The following is a 13,995-nucleotide window of genomic DNA, read 5'->3' on the forward strand; positions in this document are numbered from 1 at the left end:
AACAGCCCACGCAGCTAGCAGTGGCTCAGACAGCGGCCGGCACGGACTGTCATTGGTCAGACCGCATATAGTCCGCGTACCTGCGTGGTAGGCCAAAGGCTGTGCACGTTCGCCGTGTGGGGGATTCAAGGCAGTGCACGCTCTCTGTGTGGAGCGTTCGAAACAGCGTACGCTCTCTGTGTGAAAGGTCCGAGAGTGTGTACGTTCCCCGTGTGAAGAATTCGAGGCGATGCACGCTCTGTGCGGAGGGTAAGAGAGTGTGTGCGCTCTCTGTGCGGGGGACTCCAGGCGGCCAGGTATCGGGGGCCGGTTGGCGCCGCGTTTTTTCAGCTGTCAGCGCTGCCGGCGCGGCCGACGACGGGTGGCGTCGATGGGGTGCCGATAGCCGGCCCCTCAAAAACACTGTGCTGGTATACCTTCTGCTGGGACCGTATCGCCACCCCGTTGGGGCTGGATCGGGCGCACCGCGTCCGCGGAGACGCCGCGCGTGGCCAGCGGCACCTTCGGCACGGATCGGTCGGCACTGCAGCGAGTGGAGACGCGCCCTCGGACGAGGCCGAGTGAAGACGCGATCGATGATGCGACCCCGGCGTCCAGAGGCTTTTGTGTGTCCCCGGTGTCCGGAGCCGCCTTCCGTCCCCGGCGTCCGGAGCTGCCGTCCGTCCCCGGCGTCCGGAGCTGTCGTCCGTCCCCGGCGTCCGGAGCTGCCGTCCGTCCCCGGCGTCCGGAGCCGCCGTCCGTCCCCGGCGTCCGGAGCTGTCGTCCGTCCCCGGCGTCCGGAGCTGCCGTCCGTCCCCGGCGTCCGGAGCCGCCGTTCGCCCCTGGTGTCGGGAGCTGCCGTTCGTCCCCGGCGTTCGGAGCTGCCGTCCGTCCGCAGTCCACGCGTTAACGCTGAGCTCGGTGTGCGCCGGGCCCTGCTCGCGCCGGACGGCGGCCTCTGTTCTGGGAGCCCGGCCGGGTCCAGTGCTCTGCGGTGGCCGTCAGATGCCAGTCACGGCTGCTTGACGAAACCCAGCCTCTGCAGCTGGTGCAACTGCATACCAACAACAAGCTGCAGCACACGTGCCACCAGGTCGCTAAGCGGTGTCGGCGGGGATCATTGGCTGGAATCTACGACGGCTTAACGCTCACATGCCCCACGTATGTAGCTGAAGTTTGCAGCAACTTGTTTCATACGCAATCAGCGAGGAGAAGAATAGCTAAGGGCCTCGCCAAGAAGCGCTCGATGCCAAGAGTGAGTTTTAATTGTCATGTCGCGTGAGCTCGACAGGTGTTTTTATGTGACGTGAGGATGCAATGGCGTTTTCAATGGCTCAGTGTGTCACCCGCACCTTGAATAGTCCGCATTTTATTAGCACAGCAGGGGATTTGAACGTCAAGAGAGCTGTCAGCCTGCAATAGCTTACTGGTGTCGCTGAGAGTGATCTCATCAGCATGGCTTGTGTAGTCAAACCATGCGGTTCAATTGATGGCGACTGCTCTGAGGGTCGCCGTCTTTGTGCCATATCAGATTTGGAAATGCAATATTAAGCAAAGACCGCCGCTGAGCTGACTCCGCTCTCTCCTGCTTCTTCCCATGAAGAACTTTCCCCTTGAGAACGTAAGTTATCAATGTCAACAGCGCTGTTCCACCATAGCTGTCTTACAAAATGGCTTGGGCGCAGCTCCTTGTGGGTAAGAGCCGCGCCAGAGATGTGCCAGAGCTGTGTCTTCGTGCTGTGTGCACGAGTACCGTGCTGTTTTTGTGTGCCTGTCTTTGCATGCCATTCGTTTCGTTCTCAAGAGCATTACACAAACATTGCATCCATGCAGGCATCCCCTAGCTGCGGAACCACTTGGCATGCGGTTTGCGTGTGAGTAGGGGCGGTGCCAACAATTTTTGGTCGGGGAACGAGGCTGTAAAGCCATCACAACGCTTCAATGAAAATAAATGGATGAAAAAGTACGCGTTTAATAACTGGCGTTCCCGTAAATGAGCATTGCTATGCAAATTCCTCATGTGTCTTGAGTTAAACCACCGTAAGGCAAAAGTATGAGGGGACGGGAACTGGGGATGAGTAAGGGCTAAGACCCACAACTTTTTGAAAATCGCCAAGTTCACATGCTCCTTCCAAGCATGCACCACAACCATTTGTGGCGCGGTGTTCAGCGCCGCCAAACGCTCTTTGATGCGATGCGTTTATACTGGTAAAAGCGACTGCGGCATGGATGCATGAACTAGATTCATTTGATTCAGACGAAGGCGAGCACGTGACACTGCTGCTAGGTCGATCCTCCTCTGCTTCGCCATTAAAGGAAATGGTCCACATTTGTAGATATTGAAGCAAGCATCAGCTATAGCCAAACAAGCTCACTTACAACTGTTGTTATCCTTTTAAGTGGAAAGGCTGCCCTAAACAGCGCAATTTCTCAATTTCACAATTTCTGTTGAGTAAATATGCCCCTTAATGCGTCACTGCTTAATTAGATCATTGTGCCTTGCACAACATTGATTGAGAGCCAACTGACGCCCGTTGTATCTGGAAATCATGACCACGAACACCAGCTATGAACGAAGCGACAGTTATAATTTTCCGAGCCCTAATCGCCTCATTGCCACTGGAATGAAGGCGCAGAGCTGTGAAATGCACCGAATGATCTTCAAGATGGATATTTCCGTTAAAAACCCATTGTAAATGTGTAAATCACCCCCTTCAGAAGGGCAGGTCCGTGAACTGCACCGAATGATCTTCAAGATGACTTTTCAGTTCAAAACCCCCTACAGATGTGGAGCACTTTCTTTAACCAAGTAAGTTGTCAGCCCCTATCGCTCGTTGAAACTGAGTTCAGGTGTGGGTGAAATGTCAAACAGAGTCATAAGAAGGTGACCAAGTCTGACGAATGCATGGATGGGCTCCCACGCGTTGCGCCTCACATTGCAGGGAACATATAGGGGTGAGGTGCGAATATAGTCAACAGGGGGCTATATTCACCCTCTGCTTTTTAACCTAAGTATATATATATATATATATATATATATATATATATATATATATATATATATATATATGAAACGGCGCAACACCCGCAAAACCTTCCTTACTGTTTCCTCAGGTCACTGGCCAAATCTTCCTCACAGGGACCAGATGTGAACATAAAAATGTTAAAATACACGCAGCGTATTACGCATGTGTCCGACTGGCAACGATGCAGAACATACAGCCCCAGTCACTCAGGAGCAATGCTCTGAAGCCCCAGTCACTCAGGGGTAATGCTCTGAAGCCCCAGTCACTCAGGGGTAATGCTCTGAAGCCCCAGTCTCTCAGGGGCAATGCTCTGAAATTAATTTCTAGTTGTCCTGCCAGTCACTGCTGGAATGCTCCCTGAAAACTCTTCCGCTGCAGGTTATAAGACCAGAGAATGCTTAAAGATTAAACAAAGCCAACAAATGCACATGAAGCGCATAACGGGAAACTTCTGCAATGGTCACCACCGAATCTCTCAATACTTAAACAAGTTATGAGGGTTTTAACTTTCAGACTTTGACTTCATACCAATCTCTGCCAGCGCACTGATTTGCTTTGAACCTAAAATTTCCCCGAGGTTCAAAAACAGACGGCACTAGCAAAGACACTCAAAATTGCGCGTTCCTCCGTTCCACTGCCTTTGTTTCATTTTGTTTTATGGCTTAGCCCTGGAAACATTTAGAAGAAGGATTTTGGCATTGGAGCTTTACAATGAACTTAGCTCTTAAGCCCTTATGGTGTCGCTTGCCTCTCACTCTGACAAGAAGAGCGGGCACTGTGGCGACCTTCCCCGACCAAGCCCGGCTAAGAACTTGCCATTTCAAATCTCAACTTAATCACACCGAAGCTGTTTAAAAGATGGTGGTTTAGATATGTAGTGGCACAGGACTAAGATACATTTTAACGGCCGTATTCAGCAAAATTGTCACAAATTGTTAGTTTTGGGTGATGTGAATGCGTGGAGAAAAAAGTTATATACCGACGCTATTACGCAAAGAAGTTATTTACAAACTGATCTGAGGTACGCAATGAACAGAAAGCATGCAGAAAATTGCAGCGATCAACAAACGTGACCGTGTAAATGGTGACAGGTCACGCTGATCACTGGCGGAGAGCGTACGAAAATAGCAGTCGTAGCTGGGGATTTAAGGATATTGAACTGTAGCTCGTTCACTACAATTTAGTCTCTTGAAACTTTTCCCTTGGAAAGGTCTTATATCCATAGCCTGCAATAATTACTGAAAGTCCTTATAAAATACATCCTGAGCGAAAATCTGCCAGGAACGCAATTTTTCCTGCAAGGTCGTTCGGATACGGGATTGTCTCCACATCCGACGATGGGGGGACGAATCCCCGTCCCCCCGGTGGCACCGCCCCTGCATGTGAGTGGGCAGCGCCGTACACGGCAGCCACGTGCATAGCTAACGTGCCGATTGTAGTTGATCGTGTGTGTGTTTTCCAGACTGCCTTTGGCATGGCGCGGCAGTCGGCGGTCGCGTTTTGTTCGTGACCGGTTCAGTGTTTATGTGGTGACCTCCCGGCTGTTTCTTTGTGGTCACCTGCTTTGGAACTCATTATCTACCTCAGCAATGCTTCACGTTAACAAGAGAGCCAATCACTGAACGACGAGAGCCTGCCCAGAAACCGCCCGTTCCCACAAATGCCTTCGTTGTTTTGTCACAGGTGTTCAAGTCGTGCTTTTAAACTTCCCTCCCTGGCGCTGTCGGCTGGCGCCGTGTTGATTGGCTGCCGGCGGCGTGACGCAGACCAATCAGCGATGCTCTGGCCACCTGCAGCTCACAGCTGACCTGTCGCCGTCTAGTCGCCGCCGCCGCCGCCGCCCGGCGCCGCCCGGTCCAGTACGAGCCAGAGCGGCGCGCGGTGAGGGGTGGATCAAGCGGGGCGGCCGAAAGGGAACGACCAGATCGGGACGGAGCGGACGGCGTGGAGGGAGCGACGCGGTGGGAGGCCTGAGTGGAGGACCGCCAACGCGACGGGAAAGCGGTGAGGATCTGTTGAGAGAGGCGACACAGACCGGCCTCGCCATGAAGGCGATCGTGGTGGAGCAGGCAAAAAGTGAGAAGCTTAGCGTGGACCTGAAGGCGGCCCGCAAGAGCAGCTTCGACTCGGAGGAGGTTCAGATGTACCTCAACAAGCTGACGCACCTGGTGCCCAACGCGCCCAAGCATCGCAAGCTCAGCAAGCTGGAGGTAATCCAGTGCGTCATCGACTACATCTGCGACCTCGAGGACACGCTGATGGCGAGACAGGTCAAGCCCAACACCGTCCTCAGTGAAAAGCAGAACACCCTATACCCTAGCGAGGTGAGCAGTCTACTCTTGTCGCATAAGGAAAGGATATGTGACTTGTGGCCATCCCATGCGCGCTGTACTGTCGAGACAACTAGTGGGTTTCCTCCTACGTTGTACCCTTGTGCAAGTGAAATAGTTTCACACGCATTTTAGAGAAAAAAAATCGTACGATGCGTGCAGTCGCTGTGGTCGTCCGTAAATACTAGTGCGTCGTGAACTTGTGATTAGAAAAGTGATTAGTCCGACACTCGGGCATTGAATTGTGGTGTTCGTGAAACATTGTGCGACTGCAAGTTACTTCAAACAGATAAGAGCCAAGTTCTGAAACCACTTCCTTCCATATTTTGCCTGTGAATGGGCCGACGGTAATGGTAGTAAATGCACCTACTCTATCTGATTAGCTTCAGCGTGATTCTTGATACTTCCGAGTTCCAGTATCCAGCTTGCATAGCATTCCCTTAAGCATGAATGAAGGAGGACGCGTATATCACATCGCGTGACGTCAGACCCGGAATGACGTCAGACTTAAACCTGTCTGGTCGTTAAAGTGAGCGGATCCAACGGACGAGTGGCATCTCCCTGTCACCTGCTTCGTGACGTTCGGCCCCACCAGTGTCCCCCAGCCCGGCATGTGTTTTGATGCCGGCGCTGAAAACCCAGCCGTGATGAGAAAACGCATCACCGCGTTTAAACACTCCCTCTCGTACCTGTGTTTTGTCTGCCGGGGTGTCGAGGTGTCACGGCCGGATCGTGCGGCTGGTTCTGTGTACTGGGGGCGCGCCCTTCCCTCACCTCGGACGGAGCGGCGGCTGGCGCGCTGCGGGGCCGTTCTCCCGGCCGGCGGGGCGTTCGTGACCGGGCTCTGCGGGAGCGCCGGCCGAGCGGCACGACCCGTGCGCCGCGCGCCGCCCCGCCACCGTGACGCCCGCTCGCCGCCGCTCGCCGCTGTCACGACCGCCGTCTGTTGCAGGCGCCGGCGGCCGAGCGCCAGTCTTGAGCTGCCCTGACGTCACTCACCAACAATGGCGTCACCGGTCGTGACGTCAGCCGTGAGCTCCTGTGACGTCACCCACGAACATCCGTGGTTGCAACCAAGACCGGTCGTGAGCTGTGGTGACGTTACCGACGGAGAGCCGTGACGTCAGCCGGGACTTCGCCCGGTCGTGACGTCCGTCGTGAGCGCTCTGAGGCCATCGTGAGCCGCCGTGACGTCCACCACCAGCAGCCGTGACATCGATCGTGACCCGAAGCCGTTACGTCAGACGTGCGCGGCGTGACGTCACGCGGCCATGGCTGCCGTGTGATGGGTCACGCCGTGCGCGTGCGGCGCCATCCGTGGTCCGCAGGCGGCGGCTCGTCCCGTTTCCTTTTTATTGGGAAACATCCGGCTGACAGCTGGCGGCTGGTGGGGGAGGGGGAGGGGGCTGCACGTGCAGGCGCCCCCGCCCCGCGACCAAACACACATCACCGGCCGTGGACGGAACGCGGCCGCATGTGCACATGTCCGCAACGGCAGCCAGCCGCCGGGGGAGGGGGAGGGGGGGGGGGCGAGAGATGCACGTGCAGCAGTTGTCCCCCAACGAGCAGCTGTCGGCGCGAGGGGCGTGGGCGGTGTTGTGCCCTCCCCTCCCTGCGGCCGGTAGCCGCGGCCGGCTGCCGCAGCCAGCAGCAGATTGGCCTACTCAGACGCCGGATCTTGTCAAGTGCATTACGTAGCTGCATCGGTTTACTAGAGTACTCCCGACTGTGATAGTAGCCCATGGGACTGGCGCCGCTGCCAGACGGGGCCGTCCCTGCAGAGATGGGTCAGTACAAACTAATGACTAGACGGTGGGGTGCGTCATTGCATGAGTCTGTGTGCGCGTGCGTGATCTTCGTAGAGTGACTGCGCCATCCTCCTGGGGAATTATATCGAATCAGAGGTATAACGCATCGGTGAATGGTGCCCGCAGTTGGACTGAATGCGGTCTTTGGTACGTCTTGTATATTAAGTGATGCTTCAATCATAATTATTGAATGTGTGCTAATTATCACCGTCTTGCGGCTGGTCTACAATATCTCGTGAAGAATATATATTATATCAAAATATTTCGACGTATTTTCACCAACGCACTCCGAATGAAACTAATCCGTGGATCACTTTCGGCGATGGTAACACGACGGCTGATCACAAAATACATATACAATACGTGCATAACAGCCTTCATACACAACTTTGAGCGAAATCGGAAGTTGTTTCTCACATGGGGGAATGTGACGGGCATGGCTTGCCTGCTTGCTTGTGACTGACGGCCCATCGTTCTCGCTGGCCCCTCCCGGCAAACATAAACGGCAGTGGCTCCGACTCAACGACAGTGGCCCCGCCCCGACGACAGCGGCCCCGACCTAACGACAGTGGACCCGACTTACCGACAGTGGCCCGACCTAACGACAGTGAATCCGACTCGACGGCAGTTGCCCTGACCCAACGACGGTGGTCCCGACATAACAACAGTGGCCCCGACTCAACGGCAGTGGCCGCGACTCGACGACAGTGGCCCCGACTCAACGGCAGTGGCCGCAACTCGACGACAGTGGCCCCGGCTCAACACACACTCCAACTGACTGAGGATCACCGGCTTCGACAATGACCACTGAGAGCGCGTGGCAATCGCTTCCGACGCTTATCTGTCCGTGACGCCCTGCCGTTCGGGTGGCGTGCGTTCCCACGACATTGAGCCACACCGGCGCGGCCCTGGGCCAGCTGGTCCAGCTGGACCGCTGCGGCCCCAGCGGCGCGCCTGTGACGGACGGAGCCCCAGGTGCGTCGTCACCTGGCGGCGCGCCGCAGCTGTCGCGGCCGGCGCTGTGACGGCCCGCCCGTCGGCCGACCGACGGCAGCCGGCGGCCAGCGGCGAGAGCGCGACTCCACGGCGAGCGGCCCCCCCCCTCCCCCTCCCCACTCCACCGGCTCTGGGGCTGGACCGTTGACAGCACGCCAGCCACCAGCAGCCACCAGCCACCAGCAGCGATGGTGGCTGGCTGCTTGCGCGGCCGTCGGGAGAATGCTGCGGCAATGGTCTGACACGCGACCGCCGAGAGAAAGCCCCGTGCGCGGCTGCCGGGCGGCCGCGCCATCGTGGATAGAAAGCCACGCCGGGGCTCGCCCACGTGATCATCGATAGAGCGCCCGCGATGTTTAGCCACGCCATTATCGATAAGAAGCCCCCCAAGTTGTCAGCCGTGCGGTCTTCGATAGAGAAACACAGCTGCTGGTCGTCGATAGAGCAGCACAGCAGTTGGTCGTCGATAGAGCACCACAGCCGTCGGTCGTCGATAGAGCACCACAGCTGCCGGTCGTCGATAGAGCAACACACCCGCCGGTCATCCATAGAGTAACACAGTCGTCGATAGAGCATTACAGACGCCGGCCATCGATGGAGCAGCACAGCCGCCGGTCCTTGATAGACCACCACAGTCGCCGGTCGTCGATAGAGCAGCACAGCCGCCGGTCGTCGATAGAACAACACAGCACAGCCGCCGATCGTCGATAGGGCAACACAGCCGCCGGTCGTCGACAGAGCAGCACAGCCGCCGGTCGTCGATAGAGCAGCACAGCCGCCAGCACAGCCGCCGGTCGTCGATAGAGCAACACAGCCGCCAAGTCGTCGATAGACCACCACAGCCGCCGGTCGTCGATGGAGCAACACAGTCGCCGGTCGTCGATAGAGCAGCACAGCCGCCGGTCGTCTATAGAACAACACAGCACAGCCGCCGGTCGTCGATAGAACAACACAGCCGCCGGTCGTCGATGGAGCACCACAGCCGCCGGTCGTCGATAGAGCAACACAGCCACCGGTCGTCGATAGAGCAACACAGCCGCCGGTCGTCGATAGAACAACACAGCCGCCGGCCGATCACTCGACTGTAAGCCGCTCGCGAGAAGCACAGTAATGGTGTGCGACGTTCGCGAGCGGCCGGCCTCATCATCGTCAATATAAGCAGCTTGGGTGGTTTCGAGGTGAACCTCACCTGCGCCTAATCCGGCCGTCGCACCGGAGGTATTTCGCATGTTGCTAAACCGATTTCATCAGCAGTGCCATGAGCTCGCTGGTAGCCAGACTCGAATGGGTTGGTCTTGCGTTTGTTGGACTATTCTTGCTGAGTCTTATAGATGCTTCTCAGCCCAATCTAGTACAGCTCAAAAACGGACGCCGCTGCGGGCGAAATCAGTCATCTTGAAACAAATAGCAAACTCGTGTGTAGATCAACTGTCGCCATTCCTCTCCTTATTGCCTTTTCATGCTCCTCTCCATGTACAGCTGCTTAGTGCTCGGCGTAATATCCCAAGGTTGTGACCAACCTGCACAAAGAAGAGCTATTTCAATTAATGACCAGCATACGGCTGGCCAAAACCAGGACGATCACACTCGTCTGCAAAACTAGCCCATCGCCGTGGCCCACGGGCTTCCAAGAGAACTCAAACAGGCCCCAGGGCCGAGCCAATATGATGCCATATATGGCTAGTTATCGATGGGATGGGAGCGTCTGGAGCCCCACTATCTCATATCTCATAAGCCCAAGGGCGGTGAATTACAGCATATCATGTGCACCACAACGGCTCTGACGCGCCCCGATGTCCGTCCGCCGCCGGCAGCCGAGGCGCCGGTTCCTCCCGAGCGTCGGATGGTGCCGAACTGGCCCGGGGTGAGCCGCGAGCTTTCCCGGCCCTCACTCTTCCCGCCGCTCCAGCGCGCGGCGGCGCCCGGCTGCTGCGGCCAGACCGGGTCTGCAGGCTGCACGCGGCGGCGACAGCGGCGGCGGCGGTGGCTTGGTCGCCTTGCAGGGTAGCTGCAGGCGGCGTGGGGCACCGCTGTCCGGTGCCGCTGCAGGTGCAGCCTTTTACGGCGGTCCGGCCCTATCCGCGGTGGCCAGCCCGACGGCTGTCTGGCTTCGGAGCGGTGGCGCGCGGCGGTCACCTGAGTTGGACGCCACCATCGCTCTCGTTGGCAGGGTTACCTGGGCTGGACTCCACCGGTCGTCCCCGTCAGCATGGTCACCTGAGTTGTACTCCACCAGTCGTCCCCGTCAGCAGGGTCACCTGGGCTGGGCTTCACCAACGCCCCCGTCAGCAGGGTCACCTGGGCTGGACTCCACCATCGCTCTCGTTAGCAGGGTCACCTGGGCTAGACTCCACCGGTCGTCCCCGTCAGCAGGGTCACCTGGGCTGGGCTCCACCAACGCCCCCGTCAGCAGGGTCACCTGGGCTGGACTCCACCGGTCGTCCCCGTCAGCAGGGTCACCTGGGCTGGACTCCACCGGTCGTCCCCGTCAGCAGGGTCACCTGGGCTGGACTCCACCGGTCGTCCCCGTCAGCAGGGTCACCTGGACAGGACTCCACCGGTCGCCTCCGTCAGCAATGTCGAATGGGCTCAATCACCTGCTTCCTACAGCTGGACTACTAGATTTCTGTAATATGCCTGTTCTGGCCTGTAATATGTCTGTTCTGGGCAGCTTGAGCCGCGGCGACCGCAGACAGCTTGAGCTGTGGTGAGGCGTTCTGATCCGTCGCTCTTGGCACTGCCGGCAAAATCAGTTACATAATTGTCTGTACTGGTCAGCCACGTACTTAACCAGGGGTGCAGCCAAGAGGCTTCAGACCGTTTTTGTACTTTTTCACCACAGATGGCTTCCGAAAGAAAGTTTAAAATCGGCGCGGGCCGGCCGTCTCCTCGGCCGACGGCGGTGCCGAGATACAGAGCCGGTCCCCACCACACGTGGTCCGGCCGTTTCCTCGGCCGACGGCGGTGCCGAGCTACAGAGCCCGTCCCCACCACACGTGGTCCGGCCGTCTCCTCGGCCGATGGTGGTGCCGGGCTGCAGAGCCCGTCCCCACCGCACGTGCTCCGGCCGTCTCCCCGGCTGCCGTTCGCTGAACAAACAAGCCGCCGGTTGGCCGAGCCGCGGGCATTCAGCCCGCCTGATTTGTCTTCGCGCCGCGCCGCCTGACGGCTGAAAGCGGCCACGAATGCGGCGCGGCATGCGGCGCGTCGTGACTGCCGCAGGTGCGCCGCCCGCCACCCGCCGCCCGGTCAGCTGACGCGCCACGTCTGGCTGTGCCGGGGTTAGGGGCAGTTGGGGTGATTTGTCATCTAGCTGGGCTGACCGCAGAGTCACGGCGCCACTGGAGCGCCGGCGTCTGAGGCGGAGGTGACAGTGGAGGTGTCTGAATAGAGACTCAGCTCGGCCGCGCAGCAAAGACAGGAAGGAGAGCCGAAGACGAATGGCCCGTTCATCGGCAATGCGAGGAAAAGTGGTCGTGGAGCGGGGATTCACGGCGTCAGAGGCTGCAGCAGCCTTATCGTCTCGGAAGGTTTGGACAATTCGCGAGGGTATTGGAAAGCCCAGAAAGGCCCAAAAGGACTAGGATACTTTGTAAATAAACGTCTGGCACAAGGATATGACAGCCACGACGGCCTGCCACTGAAAAAAAACACGGAACGAGACGAGAGAGACAAGATGAGACGAAACGCACGAGACGATGTGACACGACAGAGTGATAAGATCTTTTAACACATAATATGCCTTTGCTTTCATCGTTATCTTCCCCTTTTTCGACATATTTTTTAGGCGTGAAGCATCATCCATTGAAAGACATAGGCTTTAACGAAAAATCCTACAGCGCTTAAAGTCACGTCCATTTAACCAATTAGAATACCTGTGACGAATTACATTGCGATGACAATGAGTTGGCGCTTGACAACCGCCGACCGTTTCTCCCGTGTAACAGGCCTGCACTTTGAATCGGCGTCGCGGACTTATCAGGCTGATCCCCTGCGCCGCAGAAGCAAGCTCGGAAGCCCAGGTGCGCCGCCAGATAAGCAATCAACGTTCCCACTGACCCTTCCCGGCCACGCCGCCGCCTCAGCAGCGGCGCGCACAGACGGCAAAGGCCAGCGGCGTGTCAGCAGCCCATGCGCTGGGGGCCATGCGCATATCACCCCGACGTCTGCGACCAGGGCACCGCTAAATTGGGCACGGCATGCGGCAGGCACGCAGCGGGAGAGGCTCAACGCTGCACAGGTGCGGGGCAGAACACGCGGCCGATGGTGCGCTCTGCTCCTGTGGAGGGGGGGGGGGGGGGGTTCGCCGGGGGGCGAAACACGCGGCCGACTGTGCGCTCTGCTCTTGCCGGGGGGGGGGGGGGGCACACTCGCCCGCGGGCGGAGCACGCGGCCGACTGTGTACTCTACTCCTGTGGAGGGGGGGGGGGGCTCGCCGGGGGGCGGAGCACGCGGCCGACTGTGTGCTCTACTCCTGTGGTTGGACCCTCGCTCGCCCGGCCGCCACGTGATTTGTCGTAGCACCTGTACGATCGACCGTCTCAGGGGTTCTGAGCACGCATATGTCATCAAGTCGTTTGTGGCGGCTGACAGGAGACCACGTCAATCATATGTGACGGGAGATCTCTCACACCCAGGCCCTGAAGTGTGAATGTGGGATTCTTTAAATGTAATCTCATAAAATATGTGGATGACAATGATATATATCCTGCATGTGCATCATTCTTCACAGAATTCAGTACCCGTACTCACTGCACACTTTAACCGTTGTCATAGCTGCACTGAATATGTAAATTAATGCTTCGTTTCTTTCGAGGCGCTTTCGTATTTCGAGTGCCTTTTCTTGCACTCATTTGATAACTTGTCAATGAAAGATATTGGAAGTCGCCGGAAAACACACATGATTTTGTTGCCGATACGGGAGGGTCTCGAGTGCATTATACTGAGTTATTATACCTGTTTTATGTGTCTTACTGGTTATAACAAGACGGTTCGCGAGTACAGTATTGGTGCAATCCTACAGAAGCCTTCGAATGATGAAAGAAAGATTATAAGGAGCCTAGAAAACCGAGAGCAAGCAAGCAAGTGCCCAACATGCTGTCATCTTCGCCGGGGTATATATAAGAGAAATCCTGCTACAAAAATTTCCGAATATAGACGTGTGTGAATGCTGTATATATATATATATATATATATATATATATATATATATAGCGTATAAAATGTAACAAGACAAAGAGAGTTGTTAAAACATTTTCTCGTAGGACACCGCGTACGTGTTCAAACTTTTACTTTAACATACTGAACTCAAGCGTTTCAAACACACAGTCGTGAACAACGGGTACATAAAAAGTAAAGTAGACAAAGAAATATGTCATGCATTTGATTAAGCGTCAATGATTACGCTAGATGGCATGCTCCTTAAAGCGGAATATTTACCTGTGTCACTTTAGGTCGGTGGCTTACTCCAACCTTTAAAAAGGCCATGGAAAATACCTGTTGCGGTCCTGTTACTGATTAATTCAAAAGGAGCACCAGAAACTACCCCTAATGCAGCAAAACCTCAAGTAAAAATGCAGGTTGGTTTGACCGCGTTCTGGCTTTCATACCCGGCCCCCGTTTAATGAAAGTTATTGTAACTATAACTTAAATTGTTCTTTTTTGTCTGAGAGACTACCCAAAAATGTATTGGTATCGCGTTAGGTCTCTAATTTGGTTGTGCTAGGTGAGCGCGGCTTGACCGTGATTTCGTTAGAGAACAACCAAGCCATTAAGAAATCTACAGTCATTTCATATTTCAAAGCGTGACATTGTCCAAGTCTGAAATGGTTTACTATTCGAAAAAGTGATGTGTCG

General features: G+C 56.3%; 1 protein-coding gene across 1 annotated transcript; it reads left to right on the top strand.

Moving 5' to 3' along the window:
* The first annotated feature begins 4,828 nt into the window (after positions 1-4,828).
* LOC119106452 (uncharacterized) lies at positions 4,829-7,405 on the top strand. Its single transcript, XM_037230099.1, has 2 exons — positions 4,829-5,329; positions 6,288-7,405. Exons 1-2 carry the CDS (start codon positions 5,051-5,053, stop codon positions 6,312-6,314), a joined length of 306 nt encoding a protein of 101 aa, XP_037085994.1. The 5' UTR covers positions 4,829-5,050; the 3' UTR covers positions 6,315-7,405.
* The last annotated feature ends 6,590 nt before the right edge of the window (positions 7,406-13,995 follow it).

Source organism: Pollicipes pollicipes, unplaced genomic scaffold (genome assembly GCF_011947565.3).
Source record: "Pollicipes pollicipes isolate AB1234 unplaced genomic scaffold, Ppol_2.1 Scaffold_6138;HRSCAF=7277_pilon_pilon_pilon, whole genome shotgun sequence".
NCBI lineage: Eukaryota > Metazoa > Arthropoda > Thecostraca > Pollicipedomorpha > Pollicipedidae > Pollicipes > Pollicipes pollicipes.

What these genes read in the sequence shown, in the direction of transcription:
- LOC119106452 (XM_037230099.1), top strand. Translation starts at nt 5,051, where the DNA reads ATGAAGGCGATCGTGGTGGAGCAGGCAAAAAGTGAGAAGCTTAGCGTG. An exon ending in ACACCCTATACCCTAGCGAG is followed by an intron (nt 5,330 to 6,287) that starts GTGAGCAGTCTA and finishes CGTCTGTTGCAG; the next exon opens with GCGCCGGCGGCCGAGCGCCA.